The sequence below is a fragment of the Desmodus rotundus genome, chromosome 8 (assembly GCF_022682495.2).
Source record: "Desmodus rotundus isolate HL8 chromosome 8, HLdesRot8A.1, whole genome shotgun sequence".
In the NCBI taxonomy this organism is placed as follows: Eukaryota; Metazoa; Chordata; class Mammalia; order Chiroptera; family Phyllostomidae; genus Desmodus; species Desmodus rotundus.
Genome location: NC_071394.1, coordinates 31941728 through 31966768, shown reverse-complemented (window position 1 = coordinate 31966768; position 25041 = coordinate 31941728). Strand labels below are relative to the sequence as shown.

Sequence of the window (25041 nt, the reverse complement as noted above, 5' to 3'; positions counted from 1 at the left end):
AGCCCTAGCAGCCGCCAGCCTGCAGCAACGTGGCTGCCGGAGCCGGGCCTCTTCGTGCGCCTTCACTGTCGGCTGGGATGTTAAGGCTGGGCCCGAATGGGGACCTAGGGGAAAGGGAATCCGCCTTGGGAGAAGCTGCAGAACGCCCAGGGAATATTTGCATATAAATTTAACGTGGAGATGAAGCCATCTTGTCCCTAATAAGAATGATTAGATTTTTTGTGTCATCTTTTTCTCTAGGGACGCTCAAACCAGACAACTGCAAAATGCTGTCACAAATGTGGAGAAGCATTTTGGAGAGCTGTGCCAAATATTTGCTGCTTATGTGCGGAAAACTGCCAGACTGCGAGACAAAGCAGACCTCCTGGTGAATGAAATAAACGTGTATGCCTCTACAGAGACCCCAAATTTAAAGCAGGGCCTGAAAAACTTTGCTGATGAGTTTGCCAAACTTCAGGATTATCGACAAGCAGAGGTATGGCGTGAGGTCACAGCGTCATTGTTATGAATAAGCCTGAAGTAGTGGATGAAGGAAACATGAAGACTCACTTGTAATCTTCAGTGGTGAACATGCACTTGATGATAAACCTACCTTTTTATGTCTGTAACATTGTGTGAGTCTATTAAAGGGAAGCTTCCTGGGATTTTGCCGTTTTCAAACTAAAACTTCAGGGTGTCTTGAATTTTCCCATTTCCTTCTCCAGCTTTTGGCCAAGGGGTGGCTATTACAGGGGGTCTTAAACATAGTGCCCATGAGAAAGAAAAGGAGCATGACTTGTGCCTTGTGGCTAGGTAAGTATAAAACATGTCTGGAGCTAGAGGATGTTGGGGAATGGTGGTGTGAGTGTGTAATAAATGAACAAAAGATCTTTGCTGCTTCCATGCTGGGGGACATTTGTGGGGACAGGGAGGGGAATAAGCACTGTAGAGATTTTTTTTTGCTGGTGGGGGAGAGGGAAGAAGTTGTCATTGTTTTTGTTCCAAAAGCCCATTTTTTCCTTTAATGACTCATAAGCAATTTCACTTATATTTATTTTAGGTTTCAAGACACAGGTTAACTTGTCAGAAGTTCCTCAAATTAGCTGCATTGCTCTTCTGGCACTTCTCTCATCAGTACTTTGGTCTTTCCCCCCCCCCCCCCCCCCCCAAAGCCTAAAACAGAAGGCTCAATTATTAAAAAAAAAAAAAAAAAACAAAAAACCACCTATAATGATCTTTGAACCTATAATTTCTATTCATACAGAAATTTGAGCAGTAATTACGTTTGGGTGTACATTTTGGAAAACTTATTTGTCATGTATTTCTTCTGTAATAAACAATTTTCAGTTATATATAACTGGTGACTATTTCAGAAATAATATATGTTCACAGAGAATCCTAAAATTCTGTGTTAGTCAATCATCTCAATGTCCCTTTCAGAAAACCTTTATGCTATTTATCAAATAGCAAAGTGAATTGATTCACATTTGTTCTCCTTTTTATTTCCCTTGCTTACCAAATGGTGGAGGTGCTAATGAACAATGACCAAAAGGTAGGCGACAAAAAGGAGAACAGAAAGAAAGACTTGGATAACCCTACACTGAGTAATCAGTGTATGGATTATTCAGAATGGTATAGACTAAACTATCCTGAATATTGATGGTTTTTACTTCAGGATTCCTAATATTTACATGCTCAATAAGAACTTGATTTTCTTTGTTTTTCCTAAAATCTTTTAAAATGAAACATTCAGATACATTTTATTTAAAAAAAATAAATATGAAATGTACTCACTGATTATTTAAACATGTATCATGAAAAAAAGCCCTTTTCCTGCTACAAAAATAACACATATTCCTCTTAAACAGTTAAATACATGTCATCTTATATTAACTATCCTGAAAAAAGAATATTTTAATGTCCAAGAGTTATTTTTCTTATGCTATGTATTTATCTGTTTTCTCCAGTGTTTTCCACTAGTGCTGTTAGTAAAAGAATTACCCAATATGTGATTAAAAAATTGTAATGTTTCAGAAAAACTGTTTACTTCTAAATAAAAGAGAGTGCAACCATACAGTTTGACAGCTCAGGAACACTTGAGACCATTTATCTTGTTCTCTCTGCTTTGATATTTTATGAATGGCTTCCTAGAAAAAAAAAATGCAGCTAATACAGTGGTCTCTAAGCATTCTTGATTTTGAGGTTTTTGTTGCTTTAAATATTTCCCATATGCTGTATCTTTCAGCTTTGCTTTTCTTGTCTGGAAGATTGGGCTATTAATTTTGGAGAATATATATTCAAAGTATCCAACACTGAGCTAAACACACTCAAAGAGATAACTCTTAAAAGTTGCGATGTCTTAAAACAGCCAAAAGCACCATCTTTGAGGTACAAAGTAAGACAGAGGTGATGGTATGGTAAGGATGAGCTCTTTGGAAACCTGAGACATTTTCTTGTCATAATGGGTACTAGGTCTTTTCTGTTTTGTTACTGAATAGCTTAACAGTTTTTAATGTGCTTAAGTTTAGATGCTGCGTGTTAACTAATTGTGATGATTATTGGAGATAAGTTGAACTGTGACATTTTAATTAAAATTGTTTTTAATTATTCTGTGTAATATGTTTAGGTTAAACATCACAGCTTTTATTTCAGAATTAAAATTTTGATCTGTGTTTCTTTTCAGTTATATTTTATAATAATTTTCAATAGGTTGAAAGACTTGAAGCCAAAGTAGTTGAACCATTGAAAGCTTATGGAACCATTGTAAAAATGAAACGAGTAAGTAAATTCATTATTTTTCTATTATTATTAGGTATTCCAGAGTATAAGGTTTCCAATAATTGTTCTTTTAATGAAAAGTACAAAGTAGTGTTCTATCATTTTTTTATACATTCTGAAGAGTCATCATTTCTTAGAACTTTGAGAATAATGAAATATTTTTAGTAAGCTTACTAAGTATAAAGCATTATTTTGTTTATTGTGGACACTTATTTCTTATAGTCATGAAGAATATATGAACAGAAATTATTTTAGTAAATAAATATAAGTTTATACTTTTGTTTTAAAGCAGGTAATAACATGTAAATGAAAAATGAGTGTGACAAAGTTTTATTTTTTAATTGAGGTATAATTGACATATTAGTTTCACGCATACAACATAATGATTTGATAATTGTAGATATTGTGAAATAATAACCACGTAAGTCTAGTTAACAACTGTCACCACACATAATTATAGAAATTTTTTTGTGGATAGGGCTTTGAGATCTATTTACTCCCTTAGCAACTTTCAAATATGCAATGCAATGCTGTTAACTATAGTCGCCATGCTGTACACTACATTCTCAAAGTTCTATTTTTTACATCAATTTTATTGAGGTATAATTTACATGCAATGAAATTCTCCCATTTTAAGTCTTCACTGAATTTTGACAAATGTATGTATACATGTAACTACCACCACAATCAAAATCATATATACATATATATATACATGTATGTTTTACACGGTTACAGTTTTGCATTGAAATTATCTTGTCTATGTCGTTATTTTGAGAGGATATTAAAGAAACACATGTGTGCACTCACACACAGAGACACACACTGATGACACAGTCATAATTCCTGTGGTGATGATGCCTGGATCGAACAAGGTGACTCTCCCATTCTTAAAACAGAGTGTGTGCATTTTTTTATTTCTAACATCACAGATTATTATTAACAAAAAATGCCTACTTGCAGGATGACCTCAAAGCCACATTAACAGCAAGGAATCGAGAAGCTAAACAGTTAACTCAGTTAGAAAGAACACGTCAGCGAAACCCATCTGACCGACATGTTATTGTATCCTTTGAATTCTGGTCTTTCAAAAAACATTTTGTAAGGTATGCAGTACAAAAGTAAATATATATGGAAATTATGCATTTCTACTTTTAAACATGCAGAGAATTTGAATATAGAGTTTGAAAAGAAATATGCATTTATGAATTCTCACTGTAGAATTGAGAAAACTTTGAAGAAAATACACCACTTAATTTGGTCCCCCTGTATTGTTTTTCACAATATGTATTCAAAAAATAAAACAGTCATAAATGCAGGTGTTTTTATAAAGAGTTAGTTCAAAATTCTGAGATTTGTTTCACATGATGACTAAGTGTTAACTATAAAATTAAAGATCTATCATTAATTGTAATTTCGCAATTACCATCTGTCCTGCTTTTGAGAACAGGAAGGAAAAATTTTTTTGCCAATATAATTCCCTTTATCTTAAAAACAAACAGACAAAAAAAACACTTTGTGGAACCTTAATTACAACTTCAGCCAAAACCTTGAGGAGACTCAAGAGTATAATTGATCCACAGCTGGACATTAAGTGATTTAGGCAGGAATGTCTACTGTAAAGTAATGAGGTTCTTCTGTTCAGAATAACTATTTTCTCAAAGTGGATTGTTCCTTGTGCTTGGCTAAACACAAGAATAGAAAATAGTGCCTGGCTAATTGCCAGCACCTGGGATAGGTGCAGTTGTATTGAAAGTACTAACTTATCCCCGCTGCCTCTTTTTCCCATTCCTTTATGTCTCCTTCCTACTTCTTTAAGGTTTTTACTGCCCAGCTCAGCCAGAAAGCACATGAGGAGTGGCTCTTTGGGGGCATTTGAGGTTCCAGAACACCTCCATTCCTGAGGTGAATCCCTTGAGCAGTGATTTGGGGCTGCGCCAATTGCCTGGTCCTTCTTCCTTTGGACCAAAGGTACATATGCCCAACCTTGTAATTAAAAAAAAAAAAAAAAAAAATGGGCAGCCACAGGGCTGGAACAGGAACATCTAGACAGTACTTGAGAGTTAAGATCTACAAACTGGAGATTATAAAGTCTAGGTTTTAAGTAAGTCAGACAAACCAGAGAATGATGGAAAATTTATGACTGACAAATAGCAACTAAGGCAGAGGCCAGGGGATATCACTAGTTTTTAAGAATTAAGCCAGAGGTAAAATTTCTGTTGTTTTGTTTATAGAAGAGTACATAAAGACAGAAAAAAATGTCACATCTGGAATCCTGAGTGTCTGGCAAGGTTGAATGAAGGGTATTAGTATTGACACTCAACACAGAAATGAATCTATTCCTAAAACAAGGATGTTACAAAGGTGACTTAGATGCCATTTTTAAACACTGCTGTGGAGAGAGCAGGCCTGCAGATTTATACGGGGAGAAAAATGCAACAACTAAAGAGCTTATTGCTATAGGTGAATTGCTGTGCTCACTGGGAAAAAAAATCTGTGAATCCAATGGATTTTGACAACCTGAGACAAGAAAATAAAGTATAATCTACATATAAATGAATTTGATATAAATATATTCTATCATAGCATGATAGAATATCTATGAGTCTAGGCCCTTAAAATTCATCGAACTAATCAAAAGAAGTCCATTAAAGTTCAGTATGTACCATATTCTGATGTGTATAATGTGCACTATTTTGCCCCAATTTTTGAGGGGAAAATAAGGATGTGCGTTATACATGGGTAGTACTAATTCCATATCTATATAAATGTTTTTAATTCTTTTATTTATGCTTATGTGTTAAAAGTCTAACTCTAGAAAGCAGTAACAATATCCATATGCAAAATAATACCCTGGAATACAATCATCAGTTTTGTTTCTAAATATAAATAAGTTGAATTTAAAAATCGAAACAAAAGATTTTTTTTCCTGAAAGTTTGGGCCAGAAATATGGGTGTGCATTATACATGGCAAAGTACAGTAAAATAAAATGGAGTAGTTTTGGTACAAGAGGATAAGGTAAAGAAGAATCCCAGGTTTTCTGCCTGCTCACCCCCTTGTGGCTTCTGAACAAGCTGCCTATAACACAGCTGGAAAAACATCAATCTGGCTCACCCTTTTATAAGCCATTTTGCACTCATGAGTACTTTTATTGAATTTACCGATATAAATAAAGTCATGTAGTATTTAATCAAAACCATTTCCTACTCAAATTGATACATTATAGAATCTTCAACAAAAGGAAGAAACAAATCTATACCCACTTTGTTAAAAATAGCTGTGTAACTTTGGGCAAGATGGCTATGCTGGAATAAAAAGATTTGAGACTAAGAAATGAAGAGTAGTTTTTGGAGGGTGGTAAATTAAGATACCTATGCCCCAGCTATCGCTTCGTCTACCCTTCCAACATTTAAAATGAACCTATTGATAAATGGTGAGGGGAAAGACATAAGTTAAAAGAAAATATTCACAAGTAAGAATTGCATGAGTCACATGTAATAAACAGTATTAAGAAATGAGTCCAGCCCTGGCCAGTGTGCCTTAGTGGATTGAACACCAGCCTATGAACCAAAAGGTCACTAGTTCGATTCCCACTCAGGGCACATGCCTGGCTTGTAGACCAGATCCCCAGATGGGACATGCAAGAAGCAGCCAATCGATGTTTCTCTCCCTCTCTAAAAGTAAATCTTTTTTTTTTTTTAAGAAAAATTAGTCTGCTTGAAACTCTCATTAGTAATAAAAGGTTAACATGCATCAAATAACTAAGAAATTTTTTCATATTAGTGGATCTTCAAAGAAGCTCTATTTTACTTTTGAATTTCCTGTGAAGTTTTTTAAAAATCCCCAGCCCAGTAATACAGAGAATTGTTTTTGATTACTAGGTATGATTAAAGTTAAAAGTTTATATGGTTTTAAAAAACTTTATACCTTTTATGGAAAACTTAACACACACACAGAGGTGTAAAAGAATGTATTTTTAAATGCTTAGTATCTTGAAATTGTTCGTGAATTAACCTAATTATCAGAGTATACTCAGTATACAGTTATAATTAATGTATAATTTAATTGTAAGAGTACATGATTCTAATTTATTGAAAAAAATTGTTCTCTTTGAAATGTATTTTTTCCTTTATGAAGAATTTCAGTCACAGGTGGGTAATAAAGTGGTGTGTCAAGATGGATCCTTAGAGTAAACCATTTTACTTATTTCAATTTATACATTTTCTTGAAAAAGAAAGCAAGGGCTAAATGTCAATATTATGTGTCAAATACATTGATGACAGATGCAGATTTTTCCCATGGATTAACTATTAAATGATGATGTGTGATACTTTTGAGGAAATATACTACTAGCATAGGACATAAAACTTTATTAGAAAGAAGTGAATCTGAAAATTGGACTTTTAAACTCTGTTACTGTTTAAAAAAAATCTTAAATATTTTTGGTTAATTATTGTCCTAAAGAAAGACTTGCTTTTTTAAAAGAAATGCATGATTAAATTGGAAATGTTCTGCACTGTACAGTACTGTAGCCACTAACTATATATGGCTATTGAGCTCTTGAAATGTGACTAGAGTAACTGAGAAACTAGATTTTAAATTTTCATTTAATTAATTTAACAATGAACAGCCACATGTGGCTAGATAGTATGAGTACTTATTAGAGTACATGAAGTATTGGACTTGTCATCTAATGTAGTAGTTACTGGTATGTATACTTCTTGTAATAAGTATTAACTAAATAGTGAGTGTACTATTGTTAGCTTATAATATACAAACAGAAACTTGATGCTGAAATAAATATTTGTAGTGTATATTCTACTCTATATACTACAGAATTAGAAACATTGAATGCATTTGAAGAACTAGAAATTTGAAAATACTTAAATCACAGGCCCTTTATTTTGGGGGGAGATAGGGTTAAAGGGGAGAGAAATGATAAGGAAAAAAAGAATAGTATAATAAATGGCACAGACCGTGAAATAGGTGAAAGCAGTAGAAAAATAGATCATTGTTTTTATAGTAAATCATCCAAGGGTGATGTAGGGAAAAAATGATTTTGTAGAAGGAAAGGGAGGAGTTTTGTTTTCTTTTGTTTGAGATCTTGAGACATGTCACTTAATAGATTTAACATTCTTTATTCTGCATGTGCTTGTAATATAGATCACTTTATTTTATGTGGCAAAAATATTATCAAACATTTACACCGTTATGCCAAAAAGCCAACAGACTGAAATGAATGGATTCTGACTTAATTTTCTTTCCTATCTTTTGCGGGGCAATGCTTCTGTAGGCAGAAACAGAATTACAGAGGGCTACGATGGATGCTACCCGAACAACTCGTCACCTGGAGGAAACCATTGACAATTTTGAAAAGCAGAAAATAAAGGATATAAAGGTAATAGAGTAGATGCTAAGGTACAAAACATGTTTTCAAACCTTTGTTTTAAATTTATGAAAAAGTTAAATTACTCTGATTTTTTAAATTTTTTAATTACAGTTGCCATTCAGTGTTATTTAACATTATTTCAGGTATACAGCGTAGTGGTTAGACATTTATATAACTTAAAAAGTAATCCCCCATCTGACACCATGTATAGTTATTATAATATCATTGACTACATTCCCTAAGCTATACTTTAAGTCCCCATGACTATTTTTGTAACTACCAATTTGTACTTCTTAAAACCTTCACCTTTTCACCTTCTGGGATTGCAAATTGATACAGCCACTATGGAAAACATTATATAGGTTCCTCAAAAAATTAAAAATAGAACTACCTTATGACCCAGCAATTCTACTTCTGGGTATTTATCTGAAGAAATCCAAAACACCAATTCAGAAAGCTACATGTACCCTGGGTTCATTGCAGCATTATTTACAGTAGCTAAGAAATGGAAGCAACTTAAGTGTGCCTATCAGTAGATGATTGGATAAAGAAGATGTGGTACATACATACAATGGAATAGCACTCAGCCATAAAAAAAAAGAATGAAGTTTACCATTTGGGACAACATGGACAGATCTATTATTTCTTTCTGAAATAATTCAGACAGAAAAAGACTAATATGATTTCACTTATATATGAAATATCAAGAACAAAATAAACGAACAAATAAAACAGAAACAGACCTATAGATACAGAGAATAAATTACTCTGATTTTTTTAACCCATATTCTGCATGAAAAAGATATTATAATAATATACCAAATGTTATTTTCTTATGGAAAAAATAGTATAAAGGTTCTACATTCCACCAGAGGCCAGATGTTCAACTTTTTATCACAAATACTATTTAATCAAAGGGAAATAACATTCATTATGTTTTTATGTATCAGGTGCTCTTCCAGGCACTTTATATAAATTATCTTTTAATCTTTACAGCAACTCCATGAAAATATTATATAAAAAAATTTTGAACTATAAACCAATTATGCATTTTAAAAATCTGTGCTTCCCCTTCTAATACAAATACACTATTATTAATTCTTTAATACATTTTATTATGTTATTACAAGTATCCCAATTTTCCCCCTTTGCCCTCCTCCTCCTGTTACCCCTTCCCTCCAGCATTCCCCCCTTAGTTCATGTCCATGGGTCATGCATGGGTTCTTTGGCTTCTCCATTTCCTATACTATTCTTAACCTCCCCCTGTCTATTTTCTACCTACCAATTATACTTGTTAATTACTGTACCTTTTCCCCCCTTTTCCTTCCCCCTCCCAGCTGATAACTCTGCAGATGATATCCATATCTATGATACTGTTCCTATTCTGCTTTCCTTAGTTTGTTTGGGGTTTTTTTAGATTCAGTTGTTCATAGTTTTGAAATTATTGCCATTTTAATGTTCGTAGTTTTGATCTTTTTCTTAAGTAAGTCCCTTTAACATTACATGTAATAATGGCTTGGTGATGATGAACACCTTTAGCTTTACCTTTTCTGGGAAGCACTTTATCTGCCCTTCCATTCTAAATGATAGCTCTGCTGAATAGAATAATCTAGGTTGTAGGTCCTTACTTTGCATCACTTTGAATACTTCTTGCCAGTGCCTTATAGCCTTCAAAGTTTCTTTTGAAAATCAACTGGTAATCTTATGGGAACTCCTGGGCAGGTGACTCTCTGCTTTCTCTTGCTGCTTCTAAGATTCTGTCTTTATCTTTAACATTTGGCATTTTAATTGTGATGTGTTTTGGTTTGGTCCTCTTTGGGTCCAACTTGTTTGGGAATCTCTGTGCTTCCTGGACTGTATGTCTGTTTCCTTCACCAAATTAGGGAAGTTCTTTCATTATTTTTTAAAATAAGTTTTCAATTTCTTGCTCTTCCTCTTCTCTCTCTGGCATCCCTATGATTCAAATGTTAGTACATTTGGAGATGTCCCAGAGGTTCTTTATACTATCCTTTTTTTTTTTTTTTTTTTTTTTTTTTTGAATTCTTGCTGCTTCTTGCTATTCTGGTTGAATGCTTATTTCTTCCTCATATTCCAAACCATTGATTTGAATCCTGGCTTCCTCCCCTCCACTGATGGTTCCTGGTAGATTTTTCTTTATTTCACTTAGGGTAACCTTCATTTCCTCCTTTATATTGTCATCATACTCAATGAGTTCTTTGAGCATCCTGATAACCAGTGTTTTGAACTCTGTGTCTGATAGGTTGCTTATCTGCATTTAGTTCTTTTTCAGGGTTTGTTCTGTTCTTTCATTTGGGCCATATTTCTTTGTCTCCTCACTTTGGCAGCCTCCCTGTGTTTGTTTCTGTGTATAGGTAGAGCTGCTTTGACTCCCTGTCTTAGTAGTGTGGCCTATTGTAGAAAAGGCACCTGTTAATTGTATGGGGCAGAGCCTTAGGTAATCGTCAGGGTGGGGCAACCCATTTCACCACTTTGTGGCTCTCTGTCAGGGGTGGAATCAGAGAGGGGACAGAGCCACTGCCTGGCTTCTGGAGGTTTGCCTGGCACTCACCCCGTTTCCAGTCACTTCACCCACTTCCCTTATGCAACTGGCACCCTTCCAGCTATTGCCCTAGTGGTGAATCCCAGAATGGGTGTGTTTAGGGACGTTCTAAGTCTGTGCGGGCCCTTTAAATGGAGTTATCTGAAAATCCAGCAGTTTCCTTTGCCACCCCAACTCCCACTGGTTTTTACAGCCAGAAGTTAGTGATTTATCTTCCTGGCTCTGGAATCCTGGGCTGTGTGGTCTGGCCTGGGGTGGGATTGCTCACTCTCAAGGTTTCACTCCCAATTTTTATCCACCATATGTGAATTTGAGACTGTCCATTTTGCTGCTGCTGCTGCTTCTCTGCGCCACACTGCATCTCTGCCAGTCTCCATGACTCCGCCCCCCTACCCGACTGGATGAAGGTGGCTTCTCTAAATCCTTAGTTGTTGGATCTAGTTGTAATTCTTTATATGGTTACACAAGAAGGTGAAGTGTCCTCATTTTGACTGAAGTCCCTATTATTAATTGTTATAGCATAAAGCTTTGTAATAACTACATGGTATCAAATAAATAGGGTAAGAACTGCTAACCACGTAAACTTGCGACCACTGTGATAAGGTGTCACAGAATTGCCTTATGCTATTGTAACACATTAATAGATATGAAACCGTTAGCATCATGGATTCCAGAAGGTCTTCAGTGACTTTTTCACAGATATCTTGGAAATATTTGGGGGATTCCTTATGACCACATTATGTCTTTTAAAACAAGTCATCTAAGGATGTTTTTTTACTGAAAATTTTCCTGGAAAACGTTTTAAAGAAAAGTATTTGGTCATTTTACAATTATTAACAACAAAAACATCCCATTTTCACAAGTTATGTTCTTATCAGTAAGCACTATCTACCACTTAATTTTATCATTCCTCTCTACATGTAAAATAAAATCCATTTATACCTTTAATGTTTTTTTTTAATTTCCTGCCGCAATTTCAAAGGATTCCAGAACTTTGCTTTTTCTGATAGCCAAGCTCAAAGTTCTCTGGTTTTGTACTGAGGAAAGTTTTTAAAGCCTCTCAATTCAGTCTGCATTCTGCTGTATGATGGTAGATTGCTACACATAACAGGCATCGCAGGAAGCTGCCCAGAGACAAACATCTTTCCTGAGGTGAGGGAGTATGAAGAGCAGATATAAACCTGAAAAATGAGAGTGAAGACTTGTGAGGTATGCCCGATTTCACTGCCACTGAAGGGCTTCTTTAGTGATGGGAGTCTTGATTTCCGGCTCTCACCAGTGTTCCTCAGGCCTGCAAAATTTTCTGTTACCCATGGCAGTCTGTCTCTGATCTTTGGGCTCACTTCAGTGTTCCTCCTGCATGCTGACTACCTCTACAAGGGTCTTTAACACTAACAAAACTAGGGCAGAGTGAGTGAGTGCTGAATTCCCAACTACAATTCCTAATACCTGGGTTTTCTTGAAGCAATAGGACATGGAGAAAGGGACTGCACACTGGAGGGTGCACAGAGAAGGGCTTCCAAGTTTCTCTTTGCCCGCTGTATCATGACACGGGAAGAGGGAAGTCTCCTGGTGGTCACAAAAAGACAGGAAGAAACCTACTTTTTTAAAAATTGAGGTGGTACATCATATACCATACAATTAAACCATTTAAAAAGTGATTTTTCATGTGTTCAGATGTGTGCAGCCATCACTACTCAATTTTAGACCATTTTCACATTTTCATCATCTTCAAAGTGAAACCTAGTACATTTAGCTTTTACCTCCCTGTTCCCCACTCCCACACCCCTACCCCAGCCCTAAGCAACCTCCTCTACTCTCACGTATAAATTTGGCTATTCTGAACATTTCATATGAATGGAATCCTTAAAATACATGATTTTTATAACTGGTTTCCTTCACTTAGCATAATGCTTTCAAGGCTCATCCATATTGTAGCATGTGTCGGTACTTATTGCCACATTTTACTTATCCAGTCATCAAGTGATGGACATTTCTGGTGTTTCTACCTTTTGGTTACTATGGTTAATGATACTCATCAAGTTTTTGCATGGACATATACTTTTATTTCTCTCAGGTATATACCTAGTTGAATTGCTGGATCCTATGGTAAGCTCTCATCATTTGAGAAACTGCCAGACTGTTTTCCAAAGTAGCTGCACCACAAGTATGAGGGTTCCAGTTTTCTCTGCATCCTCACCAGTCCGTCCATTAGACTTTTTCCTTATAGTCATCCTAGTGGGTGTGAAGTATTTCACTGTGGTTTTGATATGCATTTCTTGCTGATGCTAACTGGCCATTTGTTTTTCCTTCAAGAAATGGCTATTTAAATTCTTCAGCTATATTTTAGTTGGGTTGTCTTTATACTGAGTTAAAAGAGTACTTTGTATATTCCGCTAGAAGTTCCTTATCAGATGCATAATTTCCTATTCTGTGGATTCTTCTCACTGTCTTAATGGTATTCCTCAAAGCATAATTTTTTATTTTTAATCAGTTTTATTTATACACCACTGCAATAGGATTTATATGCTAATGCTTTAACTTTGTATAAGAGTTAAGGGAGTATTTTTTATCTCTAAAACAGATCAAAATAGAATTCTACCACAAAAGTCAACTCAAAACAGACTTCTCAACGCATAAGTTTTAATTCTGACAAAGTCCATTGTATTTTTGTTCTTATTGTCGCTTGTGCTTTTAGTGTCATACCTAAGAATCCATTGCCAGAGCTGAGGTCATGAAGATTGATCCCTGTTTTTTTTCCTAACAGTTTTTATAATTTTTGTTATTTCATGTCTTTGATCCATTTTTGTACATGATCTGAGCTAAAAGTTGAAAAACTTCATTTTCTTGCATGTGACTACCTGTTGTCCCAGCATAGTTTGTTGAAGAGACTCTTCTTCCTCCAGTGAAAAGTTCTGGCACCCTTGTTGACTTTTTAAATAGTTTAAATAATTAAATCAGTTGACATGGTTTTTGTTTCAGGTCTCTTGTTCTCTTTCATTGATTTATATGTCTTTCTTTATGTCAGTACCACACTGTCTTCATTAATTAGCATTGCTGTGTAGTAAGTGTGAGTTCTTCCTCTTTGGTCTTTTTAAAGATTGTTTTGGCTACTCTGGATATGTTGCAATTCAGTATGAACTTTAGACTCAGCTTGTCAGTTTCTATAAGAAGTTAGCTGGTATCTGATAGGGACTGCATCAAATCTGTAGGTCAATTTGGGAAGCATTGCCATTTTAAGATTAATTCTTCCAGTCCATGAACATGGGATGTTTTCCATTTATTTCAGTCTTCCTTAATTTAACAATGTGTGTAGTTTTTAGAGTGTAAGTTTTGTGCTTATCTTAAACTTTTACCCAAGTATTTTATAATTCTTGATGATACTAGAAATGAAATTGTTTCCTTATTTCATTTTTGAATTGTTGCAAATACACAAAAATACAATTTATTTTTTTAGTAGATTCCTTAGGATTTTCTCCATACCAGACCAGTCTGTCATAATGCAACCTAAACTTTTAATGCTGACCACAACTCTAATAAACTCCCCGAAATCAATACCAGAGTCTTTGACGGTTCTGAATCTCTGCTCTGTATGTCCTGCACTGCTCATAACTCTATTACCATTTTTGAGGTGGGATTAAATCAACAAGCCCATCTGAATTTTGGTAGCATTTATCAGCAAGATAGCATCATTTCTAGGCAAAGACTTTTCATAGGAACCTTGCAAAGAATTTGTCCTGTGAGAAAAGTTGGTATGAAACTTAATGTACAGAATATGGAAGAAAAATCACAGCCCCATTTGTTTTCCATATAATAGAAAGTCATCAGCTATATGGTGAGTGTCAAGAGAATCTCATACTTACGAAATGGATCTTGACCAGGGTTCACTCCTGAACATATAGGTACAGGAATTCAGAGTGTGGTAAAGTAGCTAACATGAGCAAGAAATATCTTCTAAATTTAATTTTTAGTAGCTTTATTTTCCTTATAATATAAAATCACCATACATTTTTTAATAAAATTGAGAAAAATATAATCCCACTAATCAGAAATAATTAGCATTTGGTTTATATCCTTTCATACTCTTTTACTATGTACTTAGACACAAGAAATACAGTAATAACACACATTTTTTTAGTCTTTGTGTCACAATTTGGATAAACCTCATTGACTCCTCATGACATCATTGTGGAAACTAATATTGTTACTCCTACAGTTATATTCAAATGGAACACACTAGCCCTGGCTGGTGTGGCTCAGTGGATTGAGTGCCAGCCTGCAAACCAAAGGGTCGCAGGTTCAATTCCCAGTTAGGGCACATGCCTGGGTTGCAGGCTAGGTCCCCAGTTAGGGGTGCACAAGAGACAACCACACATTGATGTTTCTCTCCCTCTCTTTCTCCTTGCCTTCCATTCTCTCTAAAAATAAATAAAATCTTAAAAAATAAATAAAATAAATGGGGACACACTATATATAGCATCTTTTTTAAATTTAACATATCGTGGATATATTTGTGCTAAGAAGATCCCTATAACCTATTAGTTTTAAACTTCAACTAGTTTGAACTAGTTGAACTAGTCCACAAAACTTGAACTAGTTTACCTGCCTATAAAACCTTGTATGAGCACTCCAATGTAACAATTAGTGGTATTTTTAATAGCCAATCTGATATGTAAAAAATCAAGTGTCTTAATTGGCATTGTTAGTATTGTTGAAGCAGAGTACTTTTTCACCTATTTAATGACACATTTTATTTCTTCCTTAGTAAATTATTCACACTTATCCTTAACCCACGTTTTTAAATGTTGGCATTTTTATTAATTTTTAGTTCTTTATATTCAGAAAACCCTTTAAGAAAAAATACACTGCAAATGTATTTTCCCATTTTGTTGCTTATTGTGTGTTTTTGCCACCTTAAGAGTTTTATTTTTGTTGTCAGGTCTATTAGTCTTTTTGGTTTCTGCCTTGGTGTCATGCTTAGAAAAGTTGTTTTCATCCTCAAGATTATATAAATATGTGCTTATATATTATTCTGTTATTTGTATGATTTTTTAATATTTTAAATACTTAATCTTGCAGTTGTGTTTTGATGTGGTATGAAAAGGATATGTGACCTTATGCATAGAAAGTTCTTCTGACATCATTTATGGAATAGCCTCTAATCTGGAGAGGGATCATTTCCCCTTTATTTGCCAAAATGTAAAAACAAGACCATTTATAACTTTTTTGTTAAATTATCCTGCTTGCTAATTAAAGCAGATGGAGGTTTTAATATTAGAATAAGGAACGTTTTCTAATTTAGCTGGTTTACTTCTTGAGCAATAAAAATACCTAATTTGTGTTGAGTACTTACTCTAAACTAATAGCCGTACTATACTTATTCCTGGATTAACTCTTTAATCCTTAAGACAATACCTATGAGGTTCATACTGTTCTTATCCCCATTGTGTATATGAGGAAAATGAGGGAAAGGAGCAGATATGAACTGTTTAATACTGCATAGCTGGTATGTTTCAGTCATGATTGAACCCAGGTTTATTTTAATCCAGAGTCCCTATTTTTAACCACTCTGCTATCCTGCTTTACAGAATACTTGCAGATGGGTAAAGAATTTTTCAGATTAGCTTTCTGCCCCCCACCAATAAAAACTGTCTTCTAGTCACACCAAATAAATACAAAAAGGGGTAAAAAAATTACTCTATCCCTGACCATACTGACCCATTCCAGATAAACAGACTACCTGAGATCACTGAAAGTTAGCCATGTTTGAGGAAAATTCTTTCTAAGTATGATTTGGTCCTAGAAAGTGCCACACTGAAATTACTGTATTTCAAAAGCATAATGCTTTCCCTGTTCTTGTATCATTTGCCATCTAACTTTATTGTTCTTTGAAATGTTATCCTCCTTTCTGCATGCTTTCAGTTATTTTATGAAATTCTAACTAGAAATAAGAATATAACTGGCAGTTTTCCCTCCTCACTATCCTCAGGAACATAATTCTCTATGGTAATCTTAAGGCTTCATGGCTCTTGGGTCAAAATTCCAAATCTAGGATACTAGCTTAGCAGTTCCACTGATTCCCCATCAGTTTTTGACCCCCCCCCCAAAAAAAACCCACTATAAAAAATTAACAGGGCTTATAGAGGTATATAATATAAATTTTGTCTAGAGATAAAAATTCAAACCATAGAGGACTAAACCAAAGTATCAGAATACTTGAGAGTTGAGTTTTTCTTCCTACCTCCATAGTAAATAATAGTCATTTATAGATTTAAAATACTTTAAACTGAAACTAAATTTTGAGATTGGAAGATGCTAAGAGACTCAAAGTCGATCACTCTTTTAAATGTAGTATGTCCTCTTACCAGAGGATATGTATAAACAAAAATAATGTATCTTCCTTTAGTGATAGGCCTATCTACGTATCTCAGGGCTTACTTAGGAACTAAGGAAAATGTAACTCTTGTAGAATGTTAGCACTGAAAAACTTAGTTCAGAGATGAAATTGCTCAAGAGATTTCAACCATCAGAAATTTAACAATAATCATCAAATATTTGAAAATTTTTGTTATTTGGAAATTCTCATGTATTCCACAAAGTTACCATAGTGGAGATTTGCATTAAGCCTAATACTGCCTTAGCTGTGATAAACTTAAAAATATTTGGATTTCACTAGGTATAAAATAGTGCGATGGTCTATTAAAGATTAATAATGTCTACTTGTAAAAATATCTAAAAATAGGAGTTAATACCCACCTCAAACTCAAATGATTTAAACTTCACTACTTACGTGAGGCTATTTTATTTATTTTTCAGGTGCTTTTATAATATAAGACAAATACCTCCTCTCTCGCCACATAAGTAAAGATAGACCTTAGAGATACAGTGGGTTCTGATCCAGACCACCATAGTTAAGCAAGTATCACAATAAAGCAAGTCATAACTTTTTTCATTTCCCAGTGCATATAAAAGTGATGCTTATACTACACTGTATTCTATTAGGTATACAATAGCATAGTGTCTTGAAAAAAAACAATGCACAGAAATTAAAACATACCCTATTGCTAAAAAATGACAAGCATCACCTGAACCCTCACGGAGTTGTAATCTTTTTACTGGTGTAGGGTCTTATCTTCAATTTGTAAAAAATGCAGTATCTGTGAAGCACAGTAAAGCAAAATGCAATAAAACAAGGTATGCCTGTAAACAGATCCACATAAGTAAACAGATGGTCTCTAAATCCTCGATTCAAGAAAAATTGAAAGTGTCTGACATTCTAAAATGTGTATTCTCCACCTCCCTCTGTACTCATCTTAAACAAGTCTAAGGGCTTATTCTACAAGTCTAATTTTAAGCCTAAATAATTAAAAAACAGAAATTTCTGTTCCAGCCTTCAATAAAGTCAAACTATGTCTATATTATTTTTATGTAGTAATTTACTAAATGTAGAGAATCTTTAAGATTCAGAAGGAAAGATGTAAGCCTGTGCTTGTTTTTATTACCTAAAATGAACTCCAGACCAAGAACCACGTAGGGATTCTTAGTGATTTGGCTTTTCACTGACTCCTAGTTATGCTATTTTCCATCTAGGATTTTCCATGCTCCTTTCTAGCTAGCCAACTGTCTTAGGAAAATTCACAATTACGAGAGTAAATCCCAGCCCTAGTCAAAAGACATTTCACCTCTAAGGTATTCCTGGGTATTTGGAAATTCTTAGTGTGAAATCCAAAATTGTACCTCGGCATAGTGCACTTTGTCAGTTGCCAGTCCTATATTCCAGAGCTCTCTGTTACCTACATGAAGTGATAGTAAGGGTCACTGTTAGTTATAAATCCCAGAGCCCAATATTTACAACCAGACCCACATATGTGCTTGGCAGCTCAGAAGGGATACTTTCAACTACAGATGGTCCCACTGATTAGTGATCAGAAGCCTGTTAGTACTACTTAAATATTTTTCTAGTCCTTAAGAAAAAAAAAAGAAATGGAGAAAAACAAAATTAGTCCATGGCCAGTGTGGCTTGACTGGGCATCGTCCTGCAAACCAACAGGTCACCAGTTAAATTCCTGGTCAGGGCACATGCCTGGGTTGCAGTTTTGGTCCCCAGTCGGGGCGTGTGTAGTAGGCAACCAATCGATGTTTCTCGTGTCGGCATTTCTCTTGCTCTCTCCCTCCCTTCCCCTCTCTCTAGAATCAAAAGAAAAAAATTTAATTTAAAAAAAAAGTCCCAGGACACTGAGAAATATCTGTATGACTATCTTCCAAAGTGCAGGAACACTCCTTATCTGGGTGGTTATCACAGAAGAACATTAATGAGGGAAGCAGATACCTGACTGTTGCCTCCTAGCCTGACCTGTCTCTTCTAACTTTAACCTTTCAGCACAATGTTTGATTGTATTTTCTACCCTGTTCTTATTCTGCCCACTTCTCCCTACATTAATGCTGATTTTTCACTTGATAAAGGACAAGATAATTAACAAAGGGGTAAGATCCTATTTTATTGAATTTGTCTAGTTGTATCTTCTCCCTGCCTACTGATTATCTCACCTGTTTAGATCAACAAGCACATCTTGATTCTCTTAGCTCATAATCTTCCTTGTCAGTTGTCATCATGCTCACAGATTACCTGCACAGTTATTTGTAAAGCAAATGATTGTTTACAGCAAGAACAACACAGTACAATGAGCAAGAGCTATTGAAGAATCAGATCCAAGCCTGAACATTACAACTGAACAACACTGGGCAAGTCATATATTTGTAAGCTAGGAAGCTTTATGCAACTGTATGCTGCTATTACTCAGTGATAGGAATATCATTATTACCAAGTAATTCCTTTGTGGTTAGAGACTGTAAGTAACATATATTCAAAAATATAATGGGATATAATTCCTATCCAAAAAAGCATTCTATTTAAACATTAGTTGTAGTTGCTAAAATACCAGCTTCAGAACTGAACTGATTTATCTAATACTCATAGGTATGTGGTAACAGTACATAATGTCATACATTTTAGCTAGATCTTTTTTTTTATCACAAATGTCAATCACAAGGTATAAAGAGAACTAAAAAAAAATAAGAGGTAAGTAAATGGTGATAGAAGATATTTTGTATAATTGGAAGGTTTTGCTGCAAAAGGTCTTGCAACTATTTTTTTATTTGCTCTGTAGAAAAACAAATAAACCTCTGTATTTCATAAAATGGCAAGCGTATAGTAAGGAATAACTTTACTACATTCACAATGCAATTTTATATGATTGCTTAAATTCAAATTTTTGTGTTTTTCAGACAATATTTTCAGAATTTATCACTATTGAAATGTTATTTCATGGCAAAGCTTTAGAGGTCTTCACTGCTGCCTACCAAAATATACAAAAGATTGATGAAGAAGAAGATTTAGAGGTACAACTATGTCTGTCTAAGTTCAGTTCTTCTATTAATATTGAAATATTTAAAAGATAGCATTAGTGTTTTGTAGTAAAAATATCTTAAATTAGATATAGGGTAAAAGTATCTTAAATTAGAATACTACAATGGTTAATTTGTCATTGTGTGCAATCCCAAAGAGCTGAACTCCTATGATTTTTTATTTATTTAACTTTGCAAATTAACCATGGTAAAGTTCCAAGAGTTAATTTATTAATAGCTAGCAAAACCTAATCTAAATAAAGCCATTACATAAAATAATGTATCATTTTGACTGGTAATAAGTCACTTCAGTGTGCTCAAAATGACATTCATTGATTTGAGCTAACATTGGAGTGTTTACACCATGCACAGTACCCAAAGCTTTACATGCAGTTCTCTCATTCACTCCTCAAACAATCCTGTGAAGTAGGTGCTGTTGTTATTTTCATTTTATAGCCACAAAAACAGGTTTAGAGGTTTTAAATAACTTGCCCATGGCCACGTAGTAAAAAGCAGAATCAGGTTTCTAATCAGCTTTCTGTGACTTAATCTGTAAGCTATGAAATAAATGTAGGCATATATGTATGACTTGCTTTGTACAGATAGTTAAATGCAAATAAATCTGGCTGACTAACATTAGAACAATTAAATATCAAAGCCTGGCAACAGTAAGCATATCTGAAGAGTATATGACCTACCCTCTTACCTTCCAAAAGAGAGGGGGAAAAGCACAAAAGTATTGTTGCTGAAATAGATAAAGTGAATATTCAAGACATACTTTGTACTGTTTCTACAAAAGTGAAAAAGGCCATGTTTTCTCAAGATATAACCATCTGTATTAGTAAGTGGTAGAATTTGGGAGTGTCTGCCATTTGACAATTTTGCAGATTCCCCCAATTTCTTTTTTACTAACTTCCACAAGCTTTTCACTGCTACACTGGTTCCAGTAAAACCCGATTATATAAAAAAAGGTACATGTTTAGTATGTGTAGATTTCCAATGCCAAAACATATCACAGCAGTTTTATCAGTTATGCACATGCGATTATACTTACCATTTGTCAACAGATGGCTTCCTAAGTGCCCATTCCTTCCAAATACTAAAACTAAGATTTCTTTTCATTCCTTTTCAGGTCCTATTTTTTTTTAAAAAAAATAGATTATCAAGCTTTTATCTGTCATTTGTAAAATAAAATATCAAATGCTTATATAGTGATTACTTTGGACCAGCAACTCATCTTATGCACTTTATTTTAATCCATCAACTTTGGTAAAAGTACTTATTGCTCTCCTTCCTATGGATGAGAAAACTGAGACACAATGAGGTTAAGAAACTTCCCGAGGTCCCATAGCTAGTAACATAGCTGGGATCCAAATCCAGTGCCTTATAACACTGTTTTTATCCTCTCTACACTATACTGCCAGAAGTGTGGTTCTTCATGAGTGACATGAACCACTTCCTGCAGAAACAGCACTTCACTGAGTAGCAGGTTCAGAACTGATGCCTTCTAATACCCCTGACATGCCATTTAACTGACACTAAAATTCCTTCAACCCTTTGAATCCCAAGATTTTCCTCCTCATTCCAGAGGCCCTAGATATATTTTTTGTCACACCATTTCCTTTAAAGCTTCTCTTGCCACTATTTTTAATTAACTAAGTAGCTTGTGGGATGAGAGATTCATAATAAACTAAAGATCTCAGGGCTGTGTGGTAGATCTGTTTTTGAGTATCACTTCCCCACTTTCTAAAGGTAAAATATTGAGCAAGTTAACTTTTTCACACTTCAACCTCCTTATCTCTAAAATGGAGGTACTTACAGTATTTACCTCATAAATGCTCATTCAACAACTATTTACTGAGAACTTATTATAACCAGGCACCATTCTAAGTGCTGAGGATTTAGCATTTTAAGTTAGAAATGGAGTTCAGACAATAAAAAATATATATACTGTATAACTATTTAAGTTTTATAATGTGATCAGTCTCATAGGGAAAACATACAGTGTGCTGTGAGTGTAATGTCATGGAGGACTCCAAATAGTATGAAGCATCAAAAGAATGATTTAATTAGAAGCTTGAGGGATGAGTAGGAGAATGCCTGGCAACAACTTTCAGAGAGATATACAAAGGTTCTGAGGCATAACAAATTATAGGTACAAACTATTACTATTATGTCATACAGAAACTGTGGAGAATAGTCTGCAGAGTGGTATAGCGCCAGGGGAAGTAAAATTATATCAAACGGGTACCAAGAGGAATGATCTTTTAAAACCAAGGTTTCTTGGAAACAAGTACAGGAAATATACAGAGAGGGATGGAGAAATAACTTGATGTTCTTCTTAGGTAGTCCATGCTTATGAGAACTATCGAGACTTATTCTGGCAGCACTTAATTTTGAGCAGTTAGCTGTATCACAAACTATCTTACCTTATTTGTTATTCACATAAAAAGTATTCTCTGGCCCATTTTTTCTGTGCAATTACTTCAGGGCATATTTAGACCTTGAGACTCACTGCTAGAAGAGATCTTGGGCCATACTGGAAAATGCATTATTGCCAATCTGTAAATCTGTTGTTTTGCAGTAAGAGATTAATTTTAATATTTAACTGGTTTAAAATTTTAAACCAAGGGTGTATATTGTTCTAACAAAAATATATCCCTTCCAAATACCTGTTGAATAGTAAGTCACCCAGCTTTTACATCACACCAGGATGCCAGTGTTCCATGCCTGGTGCCAAATACAATTGGGTCCTCAGTAACCTATTAAATAATCTAATTAGAATGCGTGAATTGCCCTAAAACACAAATCTTGCCTCTCATGTTAAGTTTCACGCCTTGATTCCTTTTTTGTTCCATACTTCTCTAAGGTTTAAAGAAATGCCATGTAGACATCCCCTAGTTTGGGTCTCCTTTTTTCCCCCAAAAACATTAGGATTAACTTCATGGTAACATCATTAATTTACCAGGTCACTGTCTTAAGCTAGGACAGATAAAACAGGGCTCCTTGCATTAGAGGAACTTAAAACCCGTTGCAGAGACGTAATTATGAAACAGTGAGATGAAGACTGTGAGGGTATGAATAGTAGGAGCTACTGACTAGAGAATAGGAGAAAGCAGAAGATGGAATTTGACCTGGCTCTTGAAGGTTCTTGGCTCTTGAGTGAATTCCAGGATGAGAAACCAGCATTGCAAAGTCATAGTATAACATGTTCTGCATGCAGGTATATAGGCTAGAAGTGAAAAGTGATGGGTAGGTTTGGGTAATCTTAAGCTATGGATGTCACCTAAGACATCTAAACTCTGGGTAGTCAGGAGCCACATAATTTTTTGGTATAGGATTCATATTTTGGTCTTTAGTAAGGTCATTCTAAGTAAGCCATAAAGAAAAAAATGTAGTCAAAAATAAAAATAGAAGTACAGTCAAACCTCAGTTTTCAAACATCTTCAATCTCAAACAGTTCAGTAACTGAGATTCCACTGTACCTCAAATAAGGAATTTAGGGAGAATGCTCAGGCTTCTAGCTTGGTCTACTAAATGTACGGTAATGTCTTTCATTGTGAACGTCAATCTAGAGCTACACTGTCCAGTATAGTAGGCCAGTAGGCAAGTGTGGCTATTCAAGGTTAAAATAAAAAAATTTAATTTCTCAGTCACAGGAACCACATTTCAAGGGCTCAAAAGCCACACACGTGGCCTTTTTGGACAGCCTAGAACAGTAAGCATTTCCATCATCTCATTAAGTTCTAGTGGACAGTGCTGATTGAAGAGAATAGAAGGCAGCTGGGAGCATAAATACAGCCATCAGAAGAGGTCCATAGAGAGCTAGTTGAAGGGTAGCCAGTAAACACTATAGGTAAGATTTTCAGAGAAAGGTGTCAGGAAAAGGGAAAGTGGCCTAAAGGAAGTTCTTTAAAAATATTTATGGTGCAAGGAATAAAAAAGAACATGTGAAGTAATACAGCAGCTGCACATGAAAAGTTCAGTGAAGGCATGCTTTGGGAAGTAAGTTTCAGTGCAAGGTCAGTGAAGATGACAAAAAAGTGACTGGTGGTTTTGCAAGAGCAATTTCAGTGGAAGGTAAAACCTAATTGTAGTTTACTTACAAATGAATAGACAAGTAGAGTGTTAAGAGAATTTTTTAAGGAGTAAAGTTTTATCTTAAAGTAAATAAAAAAGAAAAATTGATCTTGAGTTTGCTTGCTTTGGGAAGGGAACCTGTAGAGAGAGAAAGCTTTTATTTGCTGGTTTGGTTTGAAATTTTGGACAAAGGAAAAAAGCACCTTGGAAAGAGTCACAATGACATTTACTTTAAAGGGAAAAAAAACATGAGGTGAAGAGTTAAGGAAAAGGGGAAGGAAGTTGAAGAAATTCACATCTGATAACCATACCTTTTAGTCTACATGTTAGAGAAATGGGGCAAAATAAAAGATACATGTAGGAAGGCTTTAGTGGTAAGATCTGGAACCACAGCTTTAAGGAAAAAGAACGGACAAGTAATGGCAATCCAGATCCTAGTGAGATTGGAATCCATAAATTATAGTGGGTCTACAGTGGAGTTATATTGGTAAGAGTTGAGGATAGGCACAAAGAAAGAATCAAAGATGTGATTTGCAGCCTTCCTACTGGCTTGCATATTCTTTTGGGGTGGGAACTTTTTCATTTCCCCAGCAAAATCTCTCAAGTGACTGTTTCAGGACCCATCATCATAATATGGTTCAAATAGAATTTTTTAGTTTTCAGCTTTACAACTTAAATTTTTTAAATTTTTTTTTGTTTTAAACTTATACTAAATAATTGCAATTTTGTACTGGGGAATAGGGGTTGGGGGAGGTACTTTAAAAAAAATCTGAGCCCTGGCTGGTGTGGCTCAGTGGATTGAGTGCCAGCCTGTGAACCAAAGGGTCACAGATTCAATTCCCAGTCAGG

At 34.9% G+C, this 25041-nt stretch overlaps 1 protein-coding gene across 2 annotated transcripts in view; it reads left to right on the top strand.

Annotated features, from left to right (window-relative positions):
• CIBAR1 (CBY1 interacting BAR domain containing 1) overlaps window positions 1–25041 on the top strand; it is a 28589-nt gene that overhangs the window by 355 nt on the left and 3193 nt on the right. The window contains exons 2-7 of one of the 2 annotated variants that reach the window (XM_024572033.4): window positions 241–475; window positions 2689–2757; window positions 3721–3822; window positions 6904–6909; window positions 8052–8156; window positions 19993–20106. In XM_024572033.4, coding sequence (XP_024427801.1) covers window positions 241–475; window positions 2689–2757; window positions 3721–3822; window positions 6904–6909; window positions 8052–8156; window positions 19993–20106 — 631 coding nt within the window. The remainder of the gene's footprint in view (window positions 1–240; window positions 476–2688; window positions 2758–3720; window positions 3823–6903; window positions 6910–8051; window positions 8157–19992; window positions 20107–25041) is intronic. The other variant, XM_024572034.3, reaches the window with a different exon arrangement.